General features: G+C 24.3%; 1 protein-coding gene across 1 annotated transcript; it reads right to left on the reverse strand.

The window, feature by feature from the left end:
* Window positions 1-4,758: 4,758 nt before the first annotated feature.
* On the reverse strand, window positions 4,759-26,962 carry LOC105359443 (lachesin-like). The gene is made up of 8 exons (XM_011496055.1): window positions 26,895-26,962; window positions 24,205-24,368; window positions 18,399-18,584; window positions 16,454-16,646; window positions 7,457-7,588; window positions 6,914-7,033; window positions 6,323-6,493; window positions 4,759-4,763 (listed from the first exon to the last, which is right to left on the reverse strand). The coding sequence occupies exons 1-8, from the start codon at window positions 26,953-26,955 to the stop codon at window positions 4,759-4,761; spliced, it is 1,032 nt and encodes a 343-aa protein (XP_011494357.1). The 5' UTR covers window positions 26,956-26,962.
* Window positions 26,963-27,636: the final 674 nt, after the last annotated feature.

Genomic DNA, 27,636 nt, shown 5'->3' on the forward strand with positions numbered 1-27,636 from the left:
CTGTTGCTGTTGCTGTTGCTGCTGCTATCTCAGCTATTACTACTTCTAATGTCGAAACTGCTTTCGCTATTCTCATTGGCGAGTATCATCGAGCAGCACAGCAAAGTAGCTCGAGCTTATAATTTTCGACACACTGCTATCCTTAAGACTGTAAGATACGCTGATACTGCGTCAGAAATGTTTTGGACAGGTTAGAAATAAGGCACTCTAGGTATATTCGGATGTTTTATTAGCTGCACGAGCGGCAATAATCATTTTAATAAATTTTTGGTGGAATCAGGGAAAATTTAATTTTATTTATCAAAATGAAGATGACTCGGAGCGAAAATCATTGCTTTATTACGATTTATTTTTTTTAAATCATCAACAATAACTTTTTTAAATGGAGAAGAACTTTGCTATGATAAAAATTATAGTTCAAATTTGAAGAGCTATTAAGGCAAGAGTTAATTATATAAATGAAGTTTTCGTTAACTAAAATTAATTTCTAATTAAAAAAACTTGCGAATGAAATTTAGCCTTTGAATTACATTGTTAGGTTTTTAATTCTTAATAAATTATTAATTGTTTAATAATTTATTGAAATTTGAATAAATTATTTAAAAATTTCTTGATTATTCCTGCATATTTTATATTGTTTGTCAGTTTGAAATATTTTGAAAAATTATTTTTATTAATCCACAGTCATTAATTAATTAATATTTTAATCGGCACGTTTATAATAACGTGTTATTGAATATTTTTATACTGACGGATCATTTCAATATTTAAATAAATTATCATGTATATTGAAACGGATTGTTAATTATGTTTGTTATGTACTATTTATTATCAATTATAATATATTTTTGGCACATTTTGAGAAAGTGACATTTTGAAATGTCGATAAAAGGATCAACTAAATGTTAAGTAAATGTGAGTTGTATTAGAAACTTGATATAAATTAAATTTAATATAAATTAACGGAGCTACTCAAAGATTATAATTATTTGTTCATTATTCAGTCACAGTAATTTAATGCTCCTTTTTTTCTTTTCAATTTCATTATTACTGAATAATATGTAATATTTATATATTAAGAAATATATTATGAGTATAACGTAATATTATTCAGTATTTATTGTTTCATATCTGTTTCATATCTTTTATTGTTCAACGAATTTGTGATAACGTAATGATAAGCTAAACCGAATATATTATAATATATCAGATTATGCGAAACAAAAATATTAAAATGCGAGGATGAGAGAATGAGTAATAATTTTAAAGGTTTAATAGAATCAAATAATAATATAATTATCTTTTGTGAAATGAAGAAAAAAAAAATACTTTGTTGCCTCTGTCTGTAGGCAACTGGAAAATGTCGACTCTTACTCTCGATCGACTTTTAATTGTCGTATTCTGCTGGTAAATAGGTACCGCCGTTTTAAGTATACAGACGCTCTTTGTTAATATAAAATTTGAACTGAGGTTATTTATAATTGCTCATTGATAACCCTCGTTGGTGGATGAGGTTTGCCTGTTAATTGCTCACCCCATATCAATAGAGTCCGATGCATTACATCAATGATTAGTTTGGGTATATATGCCAAGTATAGACTTTGGAAGATCTAGGCTGATTGCACCATTCCTTCATTCGTTGCTCACAGCTGTTTCTTTAGCTTACCGTCATTATCTCATTGTATTATTTCTTTATTACTCTAATAATCCGTTCATTAGGTCACCTTATTTTGGTACAAAATTACTATTTACATTTACATGTACTTTTTGAATATCGCACGATTATATTTTTATAATATTGTGAAATGTATACCATTTTAGTAAATATGAGGTTTAATTATTTTACGCAACGGAGCATGACGTAAGCATAAACGTGGAAAAATTGACGGGAAGCGGGGTGGGGATAAAATCGAATGAAAAAATATATTTGTACGCATATGTGGTCTTCATTTTCTTTTATGTTATAATAGAGAAAATAAGTTTTGTTTGTGCTAACGATAAGTATATTTACAATGTTAATTTGGATATACGACGAGCGTTTTATAAGTTTTCTCGATGTTCGTTATTTAATAATAGGGTAGGTGAACGATATGTGGTTGCAACAATTAGATTTATGCGAACATCCAGTTTCTTATTTTCAGCTAATTCTTAATAAATTTGTAGTAATTATTTGTTATTATATAATTAGAGGTCATTATTCTGGTGGGTAATAATAGTTTTATATTGAGACACTACTTTTATTATTTTTTAAAAGTTTGTGCGTTTACATTTATAATACCAAATAGTAGTGCTTAATAGTCATAAGATTATCACTTGTTCCTTTTGTTTCTACTTACATTATATTCGTCATTTCATGAATGCATAGCATTCCGTACAAAAAAAAATATGCTCGTAAGAAATTCTCGTGTTAATTGTGCATATTAAAGTATTTGTTTTATAATAACATAATAAATATTATAGTACTATTTCATAGAATATGATTCTTTTAATATTTCATTAATTGTATACAATAAAGCGTTAATTCGTGAAATATTTAGATAAATTTATCACTCAATGATAATGTGAATTTGATGAAGGAATCAAGTATATAATATATTTTCATCTAATTATGAAAATTTGTGAATTTCTTCTATCCTTTTTAATTACTAAAATTTCATATTTCTTATTATAATTTTTTTAATGTATTTACTTGAAACGACCTATTTTTCATTTACAATCGTAAATTAATAAAAGGATAAAACTTGGTCAATTAGTAGAGAATGTATGTACGATTTTTTTTTTTTTTTTTTTTTTTTTTGTATAAACTATATAATTATTAATATTATGTGTTATTTATTCATTGGGGTAAATACTGCATACTAAGATTATCAGAGGCCTTTCGTAGATAGTAAATTACATTTTAAAAGAATTTTCTCAAAAGAAAGATTTGTATTATTTTATAATTTTAATATTTTATTATAAAAACTTGGAATAAGAACTTTCATTTTTATTTAACATTATTTTAAGCGTTAAATTGAGTTAGATAGGTTAAATTAATACTAAATTTCATTTTAGCCAATTTTCACTTTCTTTTAATTGTGCACACAAAGTTTCGATTGTTTTTAATCATTTCGTTGACGAAAAAACGTTGAAAAGGTATTATTAAGTTATCAAAACAAACAATTTTTACAATATAATGAAATTTTTACATTTCAATGATATTATTTCAAAATACTTTAACGTATAATTTCGTGTAGTTTTAAGACATGTAATATTTATAAATGAATTATTATTATTTGGCTCTCAGGCCTCGTGATATTATAATATGCTGTGTAATAATGAAATTCAACAATTATTACATTATGAAGTTTTTTTATATATGCTACGAAAGTAGCAATTTTTATATCGATGATGGAAGGTTATAATTATTGGAATGGAGATAGAATTATAAAACTTGTAAATCAACGGTATGGAAAATACTCTAAGTTATAAAACTGATGCTTGCAAATTTAATTATTTCATACTACTGTTATGAAGATGATACCGTAAGTAATATAATTACATATAATGAATCGAAAGAAGTTGACATATGGAGATTAGTAAATTTAGCGTATTTAAAAACTTATGGAATAAAAGCATTAAACATTTCAAAATATTTTTTTATTGAATATATTTGATTTATTATTTATTATCATTTAAAAAATTATAAATTAATCTTGACAACTAAAGCATTAAATTACATTTTTTATTAATTGAATTTGATTAAGTATTGAATATCTGTATACAAAGGTCTATTATCATAAAACAATAACTACTTGAAAAATATTATTACGTATATATTATAATCATTCAAACAAATTACGATTCGATTATTATTATTTATTTAGAAATGAAATTGTGCTAATTCATTAATAATGAATTTCATTTTTTGTTTTTCATCAACGAATAGAAAATAAAATAAGTGTGACTAATATTTCGAATGTATTGTAACTCTGCGAACTCGCGCGCGCGCACAAAATTAAAGAAAAATAATAATAAGAAATATAAGTAAACATAATTTAAACGATTAAAACAATGCATTGGTAATATTATATCGTATCCTAGTATGTAAATTCATTTAATTATGTAAATCAAATAGTAATGAAGTTTATTTATATTTTCTATTCAACATTTTTAATATTATTTGCAATTTATATATTATATTTAAAATTTAATGTAGCATTAAAATAATATGACATTCATATATAAGAAATAATATCTGAAATATAATAGAATTTTTATTATTCATAATTACTAATTAAGGAATAATAGTACAGTAGGGAAAAATTTATAAAAATTTTTAAAATTAGATAATACTTTTTGTTATATATTTATAATTTTTGTTTTAATAAATATAGGAAGATATATATATTTTGCCAGTTATTTTAATAACATAATATTAATAAAAATCTACATAAATAAATGAATATGAATATGATATGTATTAATCTGAATTAGCAGAAATACTGTAAATTTTGTTGTATAGGAAAATTATTATAATAATATAATAAATTATAATAATACATTACATAGTAATATTACGTACTAACTGGTTTGATACAAACATTTTAGGCCCTCAAATTTATATTTAGATCTTTTGACAAATTCATATCATAAAAGAGATACAATTTTTTTTATAAAAATTTATTGATATCGATAACATCATTTCGGGCAAAAAATTTGTACATTTTTTAAATGTGATAATCAATTTTATACAATAGATTTTACTTGTGTAGTTCCTCAACCTAAAATCATGACAAAAATAATAATGTATATAATGAAAATTTTTTCAATTCGTTTTTTAGTAATCGCTGATGTTCCACTATTGAGATAATATGATCCTGGAAAATCAGTTGAACCATAGTAAGTATCTGAAGTTTTGGTAATATTCCAATGGTCTTCTTTATTTTTGGTTACTAATATGCCATTATATTTTAATAATGGCGTTAATCTACCTGGGTGAAATTCCGACAGATTATTACTTAAACTATGGTCATTATAAGTTATTCTTTTTTCTAGCGTATTCAATATCGATTTTTTATCAGAAGTAAAATGAAATGGCAACACTGTAGTTCTCCATATACGTTGTTCTGTAAATGATAATTAAATGCACAATATGAGTCATTAAAATCTCTTTATTGAGGAGGGAATTAATATGTTGGATAGATAGCTTAGTAATACTTATTTGTGATATGTATAAAAATAATAATTCAAAATAAATTTAAAGTCTATACTTTATTTATTGAAGTGAAGCACATATTCAAATACATACTTACAAGTTATGATTATTTATTATTAAAAAAAGTATAACATTAAAAATTATTCATCATAAAATTTTATAATATTTAAAGAATATTATAAATTATACTTTAATTTTCGTACAATTACATTAAATGACAGACGAAATAAATAGTGCAATGTAAGACAACTATTTTTGTTAAATCTAAGGATGTATTATTGAAGCATTAAGTATAAATTAATAAAAAATATTATTTCGATGTAAATATCAATAATATATATATATATATATATATATATTAAATAAAATAAATGGATTTATGTATAATTATATTTAGCATAGGTATTAAAAAAATTTTAAACTACGATTGTTTATTCATTATAATAGGTTGAAAATTTGAATAGATCTTATATTTAATTAAATTTACAGAAAATCTTTTATATAATTGAACAAGACTATTTCAAAATAATTTAGTAAAAATAGTCTAAAATATATTTATAAGAATAATGAAAGAAAATATAAAAATAATACATTGTCATAGTAACAAGTATCTGAACATTCATTTATTATTCAATATATACAAAGATAGACAGCAACTGTATAAGAAAAATGAAAATATATATGAGAATCTAAAGTTATGTTGTATAAAAAATATTCAAAGATAAAATGTTGGAGAAAAATTAAGCTCGTAAAATCAAGAAAAATTGGAATGTAAATTGTGGAATTAATTGAAAATTTCATTAATTATTATTAACGGAAAATTAATTATTGAATAATTGAATAAAATAAAAATTAAATTTAAGTAATAATAATATGGCATTTAAAGTAAAATAAAGCAATTAAATGCGTATATAAAGAATTACAAATAAGCAATATTTCGTTTAATTATTTTATTTCAAAATCATATTTATTTAATCTAATGATAGAAACTTTTTTTAAAAAAAAAGGCATAAAATTATTTTGTTTATGATATAACTTATAGATACCCCTAAGTCAGCATTCTTTACATATAGCATATATATATATATATATATATATATATATATATATAAGAAAAAAAAATACCTCGTAATTTTATGACAGCATTTGTCTTGCCAAAAGGGTTTTCCGTCAAACAAGTGTATATATTAAAATCTGATGGTCGAACACCTCGTATTGTTAAATTAATTTGAAAAGTATAATCGTCCACTGCTGTTTCAGATATTATATATTTTTCATCAAACCCTATTTTTTGACCTGTACATTTTATAACTTTTAAAAATGATATATTAAAAGTATAATAAAAAAGTCAAAATAAATGTGTGGCATAATGTAATTCAAAATTTTGTTTTGCATTCTTTATAAAAAACTTATGTTCATTGCCGAATTTAATTTCTAATTCAATTTCTATATTCATTATATTAAATCATTTGTATCAAACAATTTATTATTTATATTATTTATATTATTTATTATTTATACAATTCAACAAAAGAATTTATTGTTTATAAAACGATTTTTATTTATTGAAAGTAAAATGTGGACAATTCGCGAATGTAACTAAATTATTTATGTAAAAAATTTTAATTTATCCTGATATTTAAAAGTAGAAAAAAAAATCTTTGAAAATGCGTAATATATTGTTTTAATTAAATTTATGTGCATTTTTGTAATTACCATTTTCCGTGTACCACACCGTAAATGACTTTGGCGAAGACTCTATGTAGCATTCCAAAGAGACGTTGTGATTTATACGTGCAAATACTATTTGATTTTTTATTATTATCGTAGGCTTAACTAGAAATAAAATCACCTAATATTATGGAAAATATAAAAATGAAGTGGTATTTTTAATTTGTATTATGTTTTTCAGAATTAATTGTATGAATGTATTATTAATGTTCAAATGTGAAATTAAATTTAATTAAAAATATTTATACAGTTATAAAATAACTTTTCAATAATGTCACAGAAAAGAAAAGTAATTTCTTACATGTAATTTCCTCGATTAAGTATTTAACTTGATAGCCCTATGAATTAATTTTTTTTTATACAATACTTATTATTTAATTAAAACATAAATGAAAGTTTTTAAAAGAAGTTTTTAAAAGAACTTAATTTTTTTTAATTATATAAATTTACTTAAATTTTTTCTCAATATTTACAATATTAAAGAACATTGTGTTAAACTATTATTCTAATAGTCGCACTTCAACTTACAAAGGACATTAATGTAATAACGCTTGCTGACAGTAGGCGGTATTCCATTTGATGCGATACATAAGTATGAGCCCATCTCCTGTCTAAGGATTCCAGTCAAATACAGATTCTCATTCTTATATGTTCGTATAACTGAAATTATTCAGGGAAAAGAATGAGGCAATGGCTAATTCGTGCATAATTATAAAAATAGTTATATAAATTGAATGTCATTTACATGAAAATTTTATACAATAATTGCTATGTAAAACTTATTTTATAAATGTTTATTTGTTTACCTTGTACCATGTAAACAAATTAGGACGAATTGTTCAAAGCATTATAAGTTCAAAAATATTGGAATAGAATTATTTAAGACCACGTATACATTAGTGTTTTATGGTATTTTTCAAATATTTGTAATTTCTGTAATCTAGTGATTGTTCGAAAAGCCTATTATAAAGCAGGAAAATAAACATATATGGAATTTAATTAATAATAATAATAATTCAATTAAAAATAATTGTACTACTTGGGCTAAGATTTTTGTCGTGTGACTTTACATAAAAAAAATCATTGACTTTCTAAAGTTTACAAAAATACTAAATTTTCAACATGTAAATAAAAAATTATTAGTTTAATTGAAATAAAACATATGTGATTAATTTTATTATATAAAAATTTTGTTCATACAATAAGTTAAAAATATGATTATATTAGAAGCAAATATTATTTCTCATTTTTATTCATAACGTCATCATTTTGTATTTTATAGTAAATCGATATTTCACATTTTTTAATTTAATATATTTATTTTAATATTATGTTTCATCTTTAATTATTTTAATTATTAAATTGTTACGAAGCAAATTTATATTTATATTTATATTTATTTATATTTATATTTATTTATATAATTTATATTTAAATTTATATTAAATTTATTTTATAGACTAAAAAATGGAAATTTATTAGGCTTTTTGAAATTTGTATAAAAATAATGATCAATAAATTAATATTTTTAATTGGCCATTTTTATTTTATAAATTTGTGTACTTAATTAAAAATTCTATATAAAATTATACCTCTAATATTTTTATATATAAAATTCTTTTATATATAGTTTTCACATACACATAGAAATATAAAGGAAAGTCATTTATATTTAGGATATAAGTAAAAATTTGTTGTAATATAAATGTAAATTATGCATATAAATAATGTATGATATATATGCATGTATTCTTATAACTTCAACTTCAGTAATCTTATTCGTTCATCGCATAAATGTATTGTTTGTGCGAGCATATGTTGGAGTGCAATCATGGCTATGACATTGACAAACGAATACCATTGTTCATTGGATTTGTGTGAAAGTTTACTATATCTTTGATAAGTCAGTATAGCATAAGTTTGCTAAGAGTAAACCGAGTTGCATAGTTTACTACGTGAAGCAATAGTGGTTTTGATATTTTTACTTTCTTTTATGAAATTTATAATGAAAATAAAAGGATGGGGAATAATGTTTTTGGTTACTTATCTACTTAATTATGGTTAATGGTATCTACAAGTTTACATTTTATTACGTGTATACTAATAAAACCATGTGATAAAACTAATAATTATTTTTTTATGCGCAAGTAATATTTCTATAAAATGTAATAGTTTAATTTAAGCTATTGAAGACCAATTACATATGTTGCCGTAATTTGATCAATTCCAAATGCTAAATAATATTTAAAGAATATTGATTCCTTACCATATTTTTATATCTTTACAGCAGCTACTTGTTTTAATAAATATCGAAACGCATTGATTTTGATATTGATTGATCAATATTAATGTTGAAATATAAAAATTATTATTTGAAAAGTATATATTTGTATTATTTAATCTAATTCTTATTGCAAATTTATTTAGTTTTTGTATATAAATAGATTTTATGATATTTATAATGTATTAAATAATTTAATGTAAAACTAATCAATTAAGTATGAGAGTCGTATACGTGTACATATAATTTAGGAATAAATCATGGCGCTGTCTTATTATACATACACCTGCTTGATGTAAAACACATAGTAGTTAAGTAATATCTCATAAATCAAATGAAGTGGTAGCTCCGTTCATAGAAAATAGAAGGAAAAAAAAATGCTACAGAGAATGGGTGTGTGCTAGTGCACGAGTGAGCGAATGGGCTAGTGTGACATCGTGTGATGTTAGTATACATTAATTCCTATAATAATAGGTGCACAAGTGTATATAAAGGCTTTTCGATGTATATTATTATTTCTATTTGTATGTATTATTATTTCTACTTGACAATGAAGGAGATCGAACGCCAGTCTTCCATCAAAGTTGCACTTATGCATGTGTATTTATTCCCGTGGATGTATGGGTGTTGCAATTTAAAAGATAGAAAGAGATTCAATATTCATCAATCTTTTAATCAGAAAGGTTGGCAAAATTAATTTTATTTTCCTTTTCTAACGATTTGCATTAAACGCTAGCTGTATACAGTATATTTTTATATCAACCAATCGATGCAAAAAACTGTACATTAATCGATAAAATGTCAAAATACGAAGGTATAAAGAAATAATCTCAATACGATTTGAGTATTTGCTATTTCGTTTATTATGAAAAAAATGTATGAATGCTAACTCTTTACTTTTTTCATAACTAAAGAAATAAAGATTATTATTTTTTCATCAATTGAAATTTCTGCAGTAACACAGGTAGTATGTATTAATTTATTACATTTTGTACGTATTTATGTAACAGTATTTTTCTAGGTCTTGTGTATTTAATATCAATGTTATTATGTATTGAGATTCGAATTTTTGAATCTTTATTTAACAAAGACCAATCAAACTTTTTAATAGAATTTTGTTTTAAAATACTATTCCAATACCTATTACATGGGTAAATAAAAGCAAATTATACCATTTAGAAAATATTTATGGTTATTTTCTCATTTCATTTCAATTAATTTTAAATGCAAGATTTGAAAATGAAAACATAATGTTCGTCCATATTCTGTATCAGTGAAATTTAAATAATATTTAAAAGGTTTAAAATTTAATATATTTTTTAAACTATATTTTACATATTTATTAATAAAATTAATATAATTAAAAGTCAATTAACTTAAGGTAAAAATTAAATAAATAAAATATTATTTTCTTCTTTCTTATTATCAATTTTTTGTTTTATTTTTATTTGTCGTAATGGAACATTGTAATTGTAAATATTAAAATGGTACCAATTTTTATTGGGAATATAAGCGTAGATTTTTTTATTTTTGAGTCTAAATATAAATTTATTGATTAAAAAATAATGCACAATATATGCACATAATATATTCAGTGTTTATTGGGTATTATTTAGTAAAACACGAATGCGTTAAGTATTAATAAATTGTGAAATCTTAAATTTTATAAAACAATCAATTATTCATAGATTTAACGAAGGTGAATAATGATAAATAGGATAATGGTATTCATATATATATATATGTGTATATATTTTATATTAAGGTGAACAATCATTGAATACAATACAAAATTTTTGTCGAATAACCGCACACTAAAAATTTATTTTTGAATCTTTATCTTTAAATGTGTTAAGCATCATTCGATTCATATATTAGAAATATCTGTTATTGTAAAAATATAGTCTGGTAAAATAGAATCTAATATGCATAAGTTTTATTTACAATATGCACAAATATAAGTATATATACCTACAATTTATCATAAATTTTAAATCAAAATTTTATTCCATAGTTTATAATAATAATTATATTTATCAATTTGGCACGTTTTTTTTTAGAACTTATATAATAGAAATTGAACATCAGAATTACATGTCTTATCATTACCATCAAATATTTCAAATTATTTCTTGAATACGGGGATGTGTATGTAATGTACATATAAGAAGAGATGATATGTAGGGTATTTGTCATAATTATTTTTTGTATATTCGTATATTAATAAATAATAGAATATCCATGGTTAACAGTATAATAACACGTTCGCGCGCGCGCCTGCGTATATATTTATATATATATATTGTCTTTTTTATTGCTCACACAAAATTAGTTAGAGTATTTTTTTAATTAAGAAAAGATTATGCATTACTTAATGAAATAATTTAGTAACTTTATAATTTAATTTAATGAATAATTTCTTGCTAATTTATTCTTCAATTTTACTGTAAAACTGAATTGCTTAATTCAGTAGTATGTACGTAAAGATTTAAATATTACACTTATTAATGAAAATATTAAAAATAAGTCTAAATATTAAATTAAATAACTACTTAATCATATTTAGAAACTTTTGCTTTATTAGAGCTATTTGTTCAGAATTCCATTCATCTAGCTCGAATGACCAAAATGTTTAGAATTAGACTAAGACCATCAAACTAAGAGCAGATAGCTTCAGTTAGTACTAGTATTGGAAAGGCCTTCTTAGACGGCTTCTTGTGAGCCTTGGACGGCCTTGTAAGAAAGCGTTGATGAACTGTGACTTGCGTTGCTTGAAATCGCGATTTGTTCGTCATACAGTAGTGCATTATGCCATTTGTCACACTTCGTGCAATTGCGTTTGCTCCTGCACGTGTAAATGGTGTGAGGACCCAAGCAGTTGTAACACAAGTGTAAGTTACTTACGAAACTCTTTTATTCCGCAATCGGCAATAAATGTTCCAGTTGACAGCAATTGCACATCTTGTCATTCTTGGGGTCTCCTCGTAGGCCCTTCGATACAGTGTTAACTGACGACTCATAGGCTTTGATGAACGGGACAGAGCTGGGCGACTAGTGTTCGAGGACTATTTCATTTTTCCAGAGCCATTACTCGAGACAGCAGGAACGTTTTGAGTTGCTCGAACTTGGGGTACGAGCTGGAGTCACCCATTGAGTTTTTCCATTGATCTCTCGTGTGCTGGTTAAGTCTTTATGTGATTTGGTGAACGGCTATGCAATCCCATGGGTCAGTTTCGATGTCTGACTGACGCAAGTTTTTTAGCAAGTTACTTGCATCACTAATTAGGTCTTCTATCGACTCTGTTGTTGTCGAATTGTCTGTTGATGACTTAGAGACGAGTTCGTTAAAATGAGATTTCATTGATCGGCGGGAGTTCTCATATCGTTATGTTAGATTCTCCCATGCCAGTGCAAGAGAGTCATTTTGTAATGTGAAACTCGAGATGATCTTGGCTGCTGAGCCTTCTAGTGATATTCGGAGGTAATACAGTTTTTGTACTTCACTGAGTTTTTGACTGTTCAGGATTATTGATTTAAATAAAATTTCGAAATTGGTGCATCGGATAGACAGGGTCACTTACTTTGCTTGTACCATCGTGGGCAATATTTCATCAGCCTTTGTGGGTTTCCATGTTGATTCATCAAATTCGTTACATAGCCTTGTCATGGCTATTTGCGATAAGGAATAATATTTGATTTCTTCTTCTTCGTTCTTCTTAAAGTAGTCATGATTTTTATTGTCTCAAGATAGCTATGTGCCTTGTTATGTTTTGTATAGGTCGTCAATCAGGTCCCTAATGCATAGAACTTCTTTGATGGATGTCTCTAAATGAGATGCCGGGATCCCTCGAGTAAGCTCCTTTATAGTTGTAATGAGATTCCACTGGCCTTGAGCCTTGAGCATGTGTTCCATTGATTATCGTTCTTCAGTGACGCTACGGGTTATGCGTTCTTCCCGTTCTTGATTGATAGTCACTTCAGGATTTCTGTTTTCCCTTGTTTTCTTCTTCTCTTGGTTTGGAATTTTCTTATTCGTTATGTAGTATTAGAAAAGAATAACAGTGGAGTGGAATTGTAGATTATTACACTGAGAGGTAAGAGGTCGTAAATCTATTGACACTTCTTCGTGTAGTGGTAGTAACTTGTTACTGATATCCTCCAATCTGTTTGTGGTGTGGAAGAATGAGTTTGAGTCTTGTCATCTTGGCATCTCTAATCGGAGCCTTACGGCTTCGGCATTTCTACATGGAGAACCTTTGGAGCACTTTTGGAGCGCCCTTGAAGCGCCTCTAGCGGCAGCGCCGTCAATTAACAAGCGGCGATATAGCTGAACTTGACATCAGTGGATGCGATTATGTACCATTAGATTTAAAATTTTGGATGTAACGACTATTTACAGATGCCTAATGAGCTGGGTTTTCCAAAGGGCTAACGACTTGTTCTTCAGATGTTTAATGATTGGATTTTGGCAGATATTTAACGACTTGGGATGGATTCTCGCAATTTCGAAAACTATTAATATAATTTATATTATTTTTAACTCGTACATTTTGTTGTTAATCTCTATTTTTAATTTTTGTTATTCTTAGAAAAATAAAATATTTTTATTGCAAATATTTTTCTCTATTTCTTGTTACCAGTCACAAAGAAAACATTTATAAAACTATTAAATTCTTTTTAAAATCGAAGTGTGTATATTATACTAAATATAATTGTTCATATTTAAAAAATTATTTCTACATCGAATACTATAAAAAATTCCACTTAATAATATTAATAGTTAATATTATTGTATTACTATAAATTTATTACCAAATATGAGAATAATTTCTCGTTTAATTAATATTATATTAATAACATTTTTAATTTATAAGTTTTTTTAATGATATTCTATGTCAGTGGTATTGTTATTACTTGGCAGCTGTTATGTAAAATTAATTATATATGTATAATTTTTAATACTTACTGTACTGTCCAAAATATTAATTATCGAATATTATATTAAATATTTATAAAAGAGAGTGGAATATTAAACTGTTTTTATACCTATTATAAATGATACTTTTTAAATAGAAATGATTTTTTTTTATTAAATATACTTAATTGTAATTTTAAATAAATTGAAACATATGTTATAATGGTTATTTTTAATATTAAATGAATTGCCGTTTAACAGTCTTTTTTATAGTTCGTTAGCACTTTTTGAACAAGTATATTAATTTTGAAAATATTATTACATTAATATTCTAATAATTAGGCAAATATTATTTTGTAAATTTAATCGAAGTATAAACAATGACTATTTTAAGAGGATATAATAGAAAAATTAAGCGAGAATTTTACGTTTAAGACGAAGAAGCTGTTGAGTTTATATAAATTCAAGGAGATATGTTTTATGTTCTACTAAAATTAATGATAAAAAAGGGGAAACAATTTTTTTGTTTAATTTGTTTTTTGTCTGTTATAAAATATATTAAATGTCTTTGCGCAAACGACACGGAAAAATTATTTGAATTAGGAAAGAAGAATATACGAAGATAAAAAAAGATGACACTTTCATACTTTTCCAATGTACCAAGGGGTGATAAAATACAAAAATACATTACTGATTTTTTAATTATGAAACTAAAATGAATTACAAATTAGAAGTGAATTTCACTTGTTTTTGAATATTCTATCTTAAAATTATGACTAATCGTTACATAATATCAAAAGAGTTATTGTATATATATATATATATATATATATATATATATATGCATTAGTATAATTTACATTCAATATTCAAGTAAATAATGGTTTACCTATTTATATTTAAATTAATGAACTCGATATTTCAAATAAACCATGAATTATGGCTGTATATAATAGAAAACTTTATTAGACAGAAAATGAATCACTGAATTAAATATAAATAACAATGGACAGTTTCGGTTACGGTATCTCAAAATGCGGTTGGAACTATCCAACACAACGCACAATGTGCAAATGAGCTGTACTTTTGGAAGGGTTGGTGGTTTCACCATTTTCCCTAATCAAAGCCCTATATTTTGCCCAACACCTCGCCGTTCAGTCTTTGACTGCATTAACATAGAAGACGATATCTGTAAATAATAAATGAATGTTAATAATAAATAAATGAAAGTAATAAAGTAAATAAATGCTTAAATGAAGTAAATAAATGAATGAATGAATGACGGTAGGTGGCGAGGGGGCGGAGGAGAGGGAGAATTATGCGTGCAAAGAAAATGATAATGAAACGAATTAAATTACAGTATTTCAAATAGTGTTCTACATTATTTTTACGTAACTAATAATATTAAATCCAAATGAAAAAGTAGACCATTAATAGGATATGTATTAATTATAAGAAAAACCAACACGAATATATTTATAGCCAGACCTCTACTTTTTGCGTATATTTTCCAATTACTGCTTTCGTATTTTACGACGAATTCTATTTTTGGTGCTGTTATCTATGTTTATATTTACCGATGTCCTTTCAGTATTTGTTATAAAGCAAATAAGAAAGATGTGTAGTTGTTAATTAAAATCAAACATGGAAGTTTTCGTTTCAAAATGAATATTCTAGGCATTTATGAGAGTAGTTAATTATTTTTAAAATAATTTTTATTGTTGTAACGAGTATTCGAGTTTTTAGAACTATAATGTTATTGTGTAAACATACAAACTGTAAGACTAATGGTATTTTTAGATTTAATCACGAAAAATAATTTCAGTTTGAAGGATTTTAAGGTTAAGATATGTCATCTCTCATATTTAATTTCATTCACGTAAAAATTTATGCTCTATTATTAATTACATTCAGTTATACACATTATTTAAATATATACATATATATATAAATCTATTACATAATATGTTAATTTTCCTGTATTATAATTTGCATTTTTTTTATCATATTATATGCAGTGCTGGCCGTACATTAGGATGAAGATCAACTGTTTATTATGAGTTATTCCAAAGTCATTTGAATCATAAAATTAACTAATGATAATATTCTATCAAAAACAAAAACAAATGAATATAAATAATAATATTTTACAATCTTGTTCGAATCAGTTAAAATATTTCAAGTTAATGGCATGTAAATGTTAATACCGTGACGATACAACATACAATTATTTTGCTAAACAGACGCGTACATTGGTGTTTACAAGATAGTCGCGTAAACAGGTCCTAAAGACTGTCTAAAGTGCACCGATAATTATCACCAGACTTACCCAAGGCGCGTTCGTTCTCACTCCGTATAATGATGCTACGGCCATCTTCCCGGCGCCAAGTGATCTCGGGCTTGGGGCTGCCACTTGCTCGGCAACGCAGCCTCACGGATCCTCCCTCGATGCTCGTTAGTCGGTTGCTCGAGTCCTCCACGTCTATTATGTCCGGTGGTATTACGACCTTCATGTGCCCGATCTGCTGGCTCGAGAAAATCGGTTATGCGCGCGACTCATTATTTTTCTTCCGTCTCGGTTACTTTTCGATGCAGCCTGAACAACGTATTAATGTCTTTGCCTTTAATGGACGTATCGTTAATTTAAAGATAGGCATATTAACGACCAATGCAGTCGAGTCGTTTTAGAACACAGCAAAGAGTCTCCCATCGTGGCTCTTATTAATATTAGCTAGATAATATTTGACTTTGTACAAAGCATATATTACATACGCTTTCATAAGATTTATCAATGTGAGCACGATTAATTGCCAGTAGAGGCGAGAAAGAGTTTATGGAATCAAATAATGATAAACGAATTTTATTAATTAAGATGAAGTTCAAAAAGATTCGATTTTGTGTCATCTATTTATCAGATGGCGGTAAAATTTTTTCCTACAAAATTTATCCTATAAAACATTACGTTCTATTGTCATTTCAAAGCATATTTAAGTTTTTTTTTTTTTTTTTAACGAATATGTTTAATATTGTTGTATTTATTTTATATTGCATTACTTATCGTAGAGACATAATATATAATGTCAAAACATTGTAATATATAATCAATAAGTTATTTAAATTTCAATATCACGTTTTTCTATACTGTTCTTAAAAAATGATTTGCACTAAAAATTTCAACTGAACTTTAAATCTGCACCAAATGATCACGGAATATGTGATACTCTTGACATCTAATAAGCCATAGAGATAATATCTATATACATAAATTCTTACGTTTTAATAATAAAATTGATATAGTTTAAATATAAAATTTTTATTTTGATCCATATGATTATTAAATATTTCATTATATAAATATATAAAGATTATTAAATATATCATTAATTAATTAATGTGTTAATAAATTTTACTATTAACTTTTATCGAAATTAATCTATCGATTAGATCAATTAAAAATTCGAAATAAAAAAACGAGAGCGAAGTCAAATAAATTCAATTAAAAGTTTGTTGAATTATTTTATCTTTTTTCATCGTTTCTAAAAAATCTATAATAAATGGTTATGTACTTAAATATTTTCAAGAATTATATTTTAGACTAAGCAAAGAGAATGTAAAGTTTTAAAGGTTGAATTTATTCTAGATGTAAAGTTATTTTATTTAATATAAAATCTTATATTTAATACATTAAAGCGAAACATAAGAAATTAAAATAGTTTTAAATATGCTTAAAAATAGTTTTAAGTTAAATTGATATTATTTTATTATTATCGGATATATTATATTATCGTAGAATATTAGTAATTTATGTTTTATTTTACGTTTTATTTAATGTTTTTTTTATTTTTTTTTATTTTTGTTTGTTCAAATACTAATATTTTCTTCATATTTAATCAATCAAAAGAAAAAATTCGAAGCTGCAGAACGAATTTGTACCGATAAACCTTCAATGTTTCAGATTAAAAATTTGTAAAATATTGTTTGATTAATAGTATCATTAAAAGAAGTACCGGGTGTTGGCAGAAAATAATTTAACATCATTATACATATTAAATTTGAACATTTCTTAGTCCAGAAACACCTGTTCATTCCTATGCTAATTGTGTAGGAAGAAAGAGTGAACGAAACCCGTGCAGAAATTTTCTAGCTCTAATGGCGTTTCGCAAGGTGAGCGACGTTACGCAGATGGTATCGAGGGATCAGTATGCCGGAGGCGCCTACACCCTTAGGCTATATGTACTCGGGGGAATAACTCATGCTAATCAGTTTCGGTGTACCTGGCTCCTCATTGGCTCCGTGTTAACCTGGCACATATATGTGCCTGAGTCATCGGGTTGCACGTTTACGACATGGAGCTTCCACGTGTTGTGGCCATTGTGAGTGACGGACAGTCTAGGGTTCGGTGTCACCATATGTGTGTGCATTGCCAGGATTGCTCGAGAATCTGATTTTATCCAGGCGACCTGCCCAACATATTTCCTCGTGTGTACTTTGATTGGGTGGGGAGGGGGAGGGGGGAGATAGCCGCGGAAGGACGGAGCTGATTGACCTGACATTACTGCGTGACATTGTTACTTGGGAGTATATCTCGAGCAATCGAGATGCTTTAAATAAGCGATGTCTATTAATTATGACCATAAATTGCTTATAAGGTCCATCAGCTCTGTGTTAACTTATTTCGAAATGTTTTTTCTTCATCTAAGTTTTATATATAATCATAAGAAAGCTGAATGTCAACATAATAAAATGAATAAAATGAAGTGATTTTAGCAACGATTTACTATCTTCATTTCTCAGAATAGATAAAACTTATGAATAGTATATGACGAGATAATAAATTTGAAATTAAAATTACAAATACTTAATAGCTCGGTAAAGAATCATTAAATAATTCTGATAATGTAATTAATGTAGCGTTGTCGCAAACTAATTCTATTGAATTTATAAAAGAAATTAGTTTATGTATAAAAATTACATAGCTGTGATATCTTTGTTTAGCTTCCAAGTAATTTTACTGTATTTTATCACTATACTTTACGTTAAATTTTTACTAAAGAACATTTTGCAATAATAATTTTATTCAGACAATAATTCTAGTCGGAGAAATGTTTTTCAAGAATTTATTTAATGCATTTTAACATATTTGTTTCATAAAATTGAAAAGTCATGTTTTCTATTGTATTAATAAGTAATTGTTCAAAACTAGTTCTAAAATTTTTAGAAGCAGTTATATATTTTTATTAATAAAATCATGTAATTTATTATTAATTTAATAATGTGAATGAAAAATTTATATTTATATTTAAAAATTCTTCTTTATGGCACAGAGTGCGCTTTATGCTTACAAAGAAACTGATTTATATTCTTTAGCACTGAAAATTTAAATCTTTCAATATATCCTCACACTTTTTTCAAAATCAATGTCTTATTTTATTTGTATTTACATATACATAGTTAGCATAATTGTTAGCGTATTCAATTATATTACACTTTATTATTCTTTATTAAATTTTCTTTCAAATCTAAAATATTATAATCAATTGTATATGATTTATTCACCATATTAAAAAACCTTTTAATTTCCTTATTTTATTCTTACGGTCATGTTTCTATTTATTTTGCATTTTAATTTCCAATTACTACAAATATATTTTTACATTCTTGTATAAGTACATATAATAATCCATAATTATTTTTAAAAAGTATAAATTTAAAAAGTGGAAAAATTTAAGAACATAATTAAACAAATATTAATTTAATAGACAATTTTACAGTTTCTCCAAGGATTTGGGGTGAATGTAAGTTTCAAAATGCCTTGGAGGGTAATTTTACATATAATGAATTAATAACACGTTTAGAGAAGATAAGTCAGTCTCTAAGAGGCTTATAGAGCTTGAGAATTGTAAGCATACTGCAGAAAAGAAAATAGATGACAAGAATCGTATTAAAGAGACCCATTTGAATAATTGATTTTCGTCTTAAATGATAATTAGTGTCATTTATCAATATTTCAGTTTTCGGATCTAATTATAGAATTAGCTATATTTTGATTACGATGAAATACATAATTGCAAAACACTTGTTCTCTAACTATATTTATTTTAATTAAGACAAAAATTAACATCGATAAATTGTTATAAAATAACTTGATTATTGCATGTGTTATAATTATTCAATAAGTAAAAATATTTTAAATATTAAATTCTCGTACTCATATTAAGTGAGTAAATTCCCATGAATGATGATAAGATATTATATGTATTGTGAATAAATCCCTGAAAACGTATATAGGTAAATAATTTGCAATTATTGATTTGCCCTTAAAAATTGTACATTTAAATAAATGCTCAAATAAATTAATATGTTTAACAATAAATTGTACATTATTTGAATTTTAAGTTATATTATAGGTTATCAAATATCATATGAAAAAATCAATTCATATGAATCAAAATGCATTACAATTTTGACACAATGATAATGAAAAACAATGAGTTCTCATTTAGTTAATTTTTTTTTTTTATTAAGATATACATAATATATATGATGAATTATAGAATTATAAAATTTTTTTTACATATTTCTATAAACAATAAGATATTTGCATTGATATTATTATAGAAGTTTTTATTACTTTATTCTATAGTTTATTTTATATTACTTCTACTTTACTTATTTCTTACTTTACTTTATTTTTACTTATATATACTTTGTATTGTTTTCGGTATATTTTTTTTTATAGTCATTTTATAATTATTTTATTGTTATTATACAGCGAATATTCTGTTTATTCTACATACAATATTTATAGAAAATAATCAGATAAAAATTTTCTCATTATCGCATAAATAATTTGTAAAAAAAAACATTTTACTGAAAATAATAGTTACTAAAGGTTTGAGCCAACATCATTGCACGAGGGAGTTGGGTATTAAATCAGTTATGAAGTAATTCACAGCTACACGGATATGAACGGTGAAGCAAAGTTAATAAATATTTTAGCTTACAAACTCCGAATGAACTATATAGAAGTAAAATCCGGTTTTATTTGATAACAGATTAAAAAGTTAAAGATGTTCGTGAAAGCTATGATACTGAAGATTAATTAAAATTAAATTTGGGAAAGCACAATATGTATTTTAGAAATATAAATATTATTAAATCTGATTAAAAATAAATCTAATTTTTAAATTATATTGATATTTTATTAAATTTACATTTATATATTGCAGACATATTGATGTTATAATTATATTAAGAAGTTAATATTCAAAGACCAAGAAATAATAAATTCGACGAATAAATAATTGGGTCTGGATTGTCTTAGCGATATCATTCAATATTATTATTTATTATAAGACAAATTATTAGATTTCATAATTACATTGCTTATTTCGAGTAATAGAATAAGATTTTTGCTTTGCAATTATGCTTATAAACAATAAATCTAATAACAATTTTATATATTCAGTTAGGTGAAGCATTAAAATAAATATGAAAATGTAATATAAAAGATAAACAAATTGATTAAAAAGGTAAATTTAATAAATTAAAAAATTATGTTTAGTCATGAAAATAATATTAAATCAATAAATTATTAAACCTTGAATTATATATTTATACATTAATAGACATAAAATAAAAAAAAAAGTTTATACGAATATAATTGGAAATGTGATAAAAGATTTGATTTTGTAATGAATAATAACGAGTTTCGGTGGAAAGTCAAAATGCATATTGATATTCGTATATATTGGGATTCGATTTCAGTAGTCACGGATATCCGATTTATCGAATTTAATAAGCTATTATCGTACTATCATTGATTCCCATATTGATCCCCATCACTAGTCTAGTATTGACGTAAAGACACAAATAAGTAATCGAAAAATTCACATACATGTAAACGTATGTTAATGGAAGAATGTTTGTTTGTTAGGGGAAAAAGCTGAAAAATTATTATTTAGGGAAAGTCCATCCATTAGTAATGTAAGACCCTGTGGAAACATGGAATTGCTATAGAAGAGGCAAAGTGATAGTAAATGATGAAAATTATGTGTATTTTCTCTTTTTTTCCTTTAAAAGGTACATGTTGTATTACTAATTGTTCTAAATAAATTTGTTAATTTAAAGCAAATAATTGTTTAGATGAAATTGAACTTAATGTAAGTAGTAGTAGTAGTAGTAGTAGTAGTAGTAGTAGTAGTAGTAGTAGTAGATTAAAAATATGTATTTAAAATTGATTTTTCTTACATTAAATTTATGTTTTGGTGAAAATATTTCAAATAATTCTAATGATGTAATATTACTTTTTAGAAGTATTATTATTTGTTTTATAGCTTTCATTGGTGTACAACTTCTTTCAAATAATAATAATATTATACTTAATATAAATTTTTTAATTTATATTATCAATGACGATTTTATCACTAGATTCATATATAGTTTCGGAACAATATTTTCTTACTTAATTTTATATTTTCATGATATTTGGAATTCTTAATTATTGATAGATTAAAAGTAAATAATTCTATATAAGTAAAAGTAAATAAATTTATTAAAATAAAATAAATTTTTATTATGAATTTCGATGAAGAATTAAATTCAACAGTACTTTTTGTATCGATTACCAGTTCAACTGATAAGCAGTAACCTTCACACATTCAATTTCAAATATTACTTACATTTTGAGATAACATAATTGTGTTATCGTATCTATATTTGTTGTAATCATCTCACCATAATATCAATTTCAATTCAATGTATAATAAATTAATATGTATCTACACAATGTGAAAAGTAAAATAGTGTAATTGAAAAAGTAAATAAAATTCTAAAAAAAACCTAAAAAATGTAAACACCATAATCAAGTAATTTATCAATGTAATTTTAGTCAATATAATTATAGAGTGATAGGAATAAGAATACATATAATACATATATAAATAATTAGGATCTGTATAATCTGTCACCATATTTTTTTACATTAACAAGGTCTTTAGCATTTCTGATATAAAGCTATAGTTTCTGTAATATATATTGAAACAATATATTATGTAAATTTTAACTTTCTAAGATAGTTATTTAGGATACAAAATAATTATATAATTTTATTCATTTTTTTTTCACAAAAAGACCGTTTAAATTTGCAATCAAAATTTTATTATTTAATAATTAAAAAATTAATATATCAAATGACAACATTATTAGTAATGATTCTCTTAATCTATATCTCTGAAATAGTTTAATTTGGATAATGGATGTAATTAAATTTACGCAATAAACCCATAAGTGTTTGTTGTCAATTTATCTTTAGCGTTATCTAATTTAATCTTCTATTTCAACATAAATTATATTTAATTCCATAAGTAATATATATATATATATATATTAGAAAATAATTTAAATAATAGTTTATAAGAAATAAAATTAATTTCAAATTGATATATACGTTATTATGGAATATAGTGTCAATATAATTTCAAATACGTTATCATTTTTTTCTAACAACTATATTAATTTATCTTTATTACCATAAATATTGTTTTACTATTTTACTATTTAAGAGTATGACTATAAACAAATAACTAGTCATAGAGATGTTTACAACGTTTATTTAAAAATAATTCTTAATTTGAATAAAAAAATAAATTGAATATATAGTATTTTTAATTAGGGACTGTGAAATTTTCATTGTTCCCTATTATGTCATAAATATGAAAAAAACTTTATTTCAGTAATGAAATGTATTAATTTATAAAAAGATCTCCATTGCACATTTTAGATTTTTATTATTATTCTTTGAACATGTAATTAAACATTAATTTTCATTATTCATTAATTTATAGTTATTATTCAATCAGTTGTATTGCGAACTGTATAGTTAGTATAAAATACAATAAATTGCATTTTAATTATAACTTTTTTCACGTATGTTTTTGTATATTAAATCTTAAGTAAAATTAATCAGTCTCACATGTCTTTGAAAGTGGCATTTAAGAATGGAATTGGAAAATACGCAGTTATTCATGAATTGTGCACCTATTAATGCTACGATCAGAAAATGATATGCATTGCACGTACCTTATAAGATTGAAGATGATTAACAACGCAAGTGAAGAAGACATCACGACCTTGAGTAACCGTATGGTTCTCTAGTGGTGCCAAGAACTGTGGTTGGAGTTCGAGATACTTAATATTTTCGAGATACCTATCACCTGAAAAGTTGACTGCTCGTACTTTTTTTCCTGCACAATTTTATTAAAGTATAATTTTTTTGAGATTTTCAGATATGACTTCAAATAAATTTACAAAGTATAGATTATAAATTTATAATCAAAATTAAATTAGGACCATTAAGTTTTTCTTTTTATCAATTATAATATTTCTAACGATGAATAAAATTGATGTATTATTATTCATATATTTTTTTATTGCTGTACTATTTTGCTTTAACTGAATTACATAATTTGATGGAGCTAACTTTTAACGAACTATTTCGGTCAGTTATTAATTTTCACATTAAATATTTTCCAAAAGAAAATTATGAATATGAATTGAAATGGATTACGTGTGATAAAAATGTAATACGTGAAATTCTAAAATTTTATTAATGTTTTTAATGTGCAATAATCTTTGTTCGATCACGGTTAACTATAGACATCTGAGTATTAGCATTGTAATCATTTTACAACGGTGACTCGAATAATGAAGTATATATGGGTAACTATAAGTTTAGTTGGGAAGGAAATATCTATTCCGGAATTGGAAGATCTTAGCTTCTATTCTTAGCAGAGTAAACTTATTTGTTTTTTCTTTCAATCACTTGAACTTGTATGTAACATCTAAATATGTATATAAATGTAATGATTATATTGATCTAATATTCATAAATTTTGAAATATGGTTAAATGGATTTTATTCGTTTAATTCGTCCTATTAGTAAAGACCGAGTAATTAAGTAAGAATATTAAATAATTATTCTCAACTGTGTTTCCTTTATTATTAATTGATTATTCAAGTTAGACTTTAAATCCTTGTTTATTAAAATGTTGTTTATTATTCTTGTAATTCAATAACAAAATTAAATCAATGAAAAGTAATCTGATTTTTCAAATATATTGAAACCAAATTATGTAGCCGCCTAAAAATGGTATACATCGCCTTTTTGAACGAGTGCAATATTTATTATAGATACTGCTGATTGCGAAATTCATTACTTCTGAAGGTATCTGCTTAATGCTATCATTTCAGTTTCTAGTATTAAAAATATAATCAAATCTGTGAGTATTTTATTATCACGTTACCGTAAAAAGAGTATTTTTTCGGTAGAAATAAGTGTAGTACAATGGAATTATAACTTTAACTTAAATTCAAGCGTATGGCAGTTTAAAGAAACACAATTATTTTTCATTTAACTCAGATTATATAAAATTATAACAATAAATTTGATATAGTGAACTTAAGGAACGTTTGAATAGTTTTTACTAGCGGTGTAACTGTGAAACTAGGTAACCGAAACGAAATATATTTGTATATAAATTTGATAACAAAACTATAATAAAACTAATTATTCTAAAATGTGAAAAGTTAATTATTGCCTTTATAATGGTGCTTTAAGTCAAATTATAATAAAATAGAATTTTTGAACATAGTCAATATTATAATTTTTTATGAAAATCACGAATAGTAAAATATACAGTAAATTCAAAAAAACTACATTTATTAGATAAAAATAAAAATAAATGCAGCTGTTACATGAAATAGAAATTTTTTTGATCCATACATGTGAACCGCCATGTAAAATACTTTCGTTGGTATAAACACTCATTTTCTAAATATATAACAATATTTAATATTGACATCATTCTTGTGAACCCTATTAAATAAAAATAGCATATGACTTTTATTGGTTTGAGCTTTCTTCTATACAGTTTATAAAGAAAGTAGACATTACTTAGCTACTTTTATAATGAAGTGAATTTATTACAGTATAAAAAATATTAAAATATTTTTACAATGAAAATTAATGTCTAATTGCTGTTTTTATATTCATATAAAATTCAAAGAATAGTATATAAATCTGACAAATTCGTATAATGTGTATTATACTTTATATTAGTATGATGTTAAATATTTGTGAATTATAAATAATTTTATTTGTTTAAAGCGGATTGTCAATTTCATATTAATAACTAATTATTCTGATGATTTACATACAGTAGATTTACTTAGCCGGAAATGAAATCTACAATTTTCCATTTTTAAAATGTAATTAATTATAAATGTCCAGGTATTTTTCAGTTTACGTTGTCCTATAATAATGTCCTATAATAATGTCCATCTGTATGTCTTTGCTACTTTCTACATATGAAATTAGTAATATATTATTTTTGTAATGAAATATTTTTAAGATAATTTTTAATTTTTTAAAGAAAGTACAATTTCTTAATTCTATGTAATTATTTTTCTATTATCTAATTTTGATCATGAAATTATTTAAATGCATTTTTATACTAACTGTATAAAATATAGATTTATTACATCAATTTATTACATTAATCATTATTCATTAGTATTTTTCATTTGTAATAATGTGTCTTAAATAATATGTTATATCTTCGTAACTTTCCATACTTGCGATATATTTATTTCTATAAAAGAGTAATATTTTTAAAAAGCAAATAGTTCGAATTATACATATCGATGTAATAAAAGAGTTTGTTTATACGAGAGAATAAGAAACATAGTTGTTTGTGTTTTTAGAAGTTTACCAATTGTGGAGTGGAGAAGTGTCGATAGAAAAAAGTAGAAACGCAAATCCCATGAAGTCATTTCAGCATATGAGCCTTACACCATGAGTGCTGTAAAATATTAAACATAATTGTTTTAATTACGTTATTGTTTTAATTAGTACAATAATATATATGCGTTAATTTATTTATTGATTATAGGGGCTCAATTAGTAATAGTTAATGTAAAAAAGTATGTATACTTCAAAGTATTGTAATAACAAAAAAAAAGAATATTGTTTTTTAATTTATTACAATCAAATAATTATTTTCTGATTTAAAAAAATCAATTAAAAAATAATAAAAATATGTCAATATTTTTATTTTTATTCAAATAATTTGCATACATACTTTAATTAAAATAAACATTGTATAAATGCGTATAAACGTTAAATAAAGTTTTGTAATAATTTTATATTAATAATTAAGGTATTATGCATTAGTTTTTCTTACATAATAATTCTCATTATACTCGTTACTCTATCTTCTGGAGATGTGTTATGGGCATATTATAAAAGTTCTCTATTAAAAAATCGTTGATCTAATTTTTCATTACATGATTTTTATTCGATTAAAACTTACAATAATTATAAAAATTTCTTTGGTAAATTAGTTTTTATTTAATTACTTAGAGTACAATTAAAAATGCACATGAAAATTTAGAACAATATCTTTATTTGATTCTTATGTTTAAATAAATGTAATTTTTTTACTGTATATCTCA

Source organism: Ceratosolen solmsi, unplaced genomic scaffold (assembly GCF_000503995.2).
Source record: "Ceratosolen solmsi marchali unplaced genomic scaffold, CerSol_1.0 scaffold11, whole genome shotgun sequence".
Lineage (NCBI taxonomy): Eukaryota > Metazoa > Arthropoda > Insecta > Hymenoptera > Agaonidae > Ceratosolen > Ceratosolen solmsi.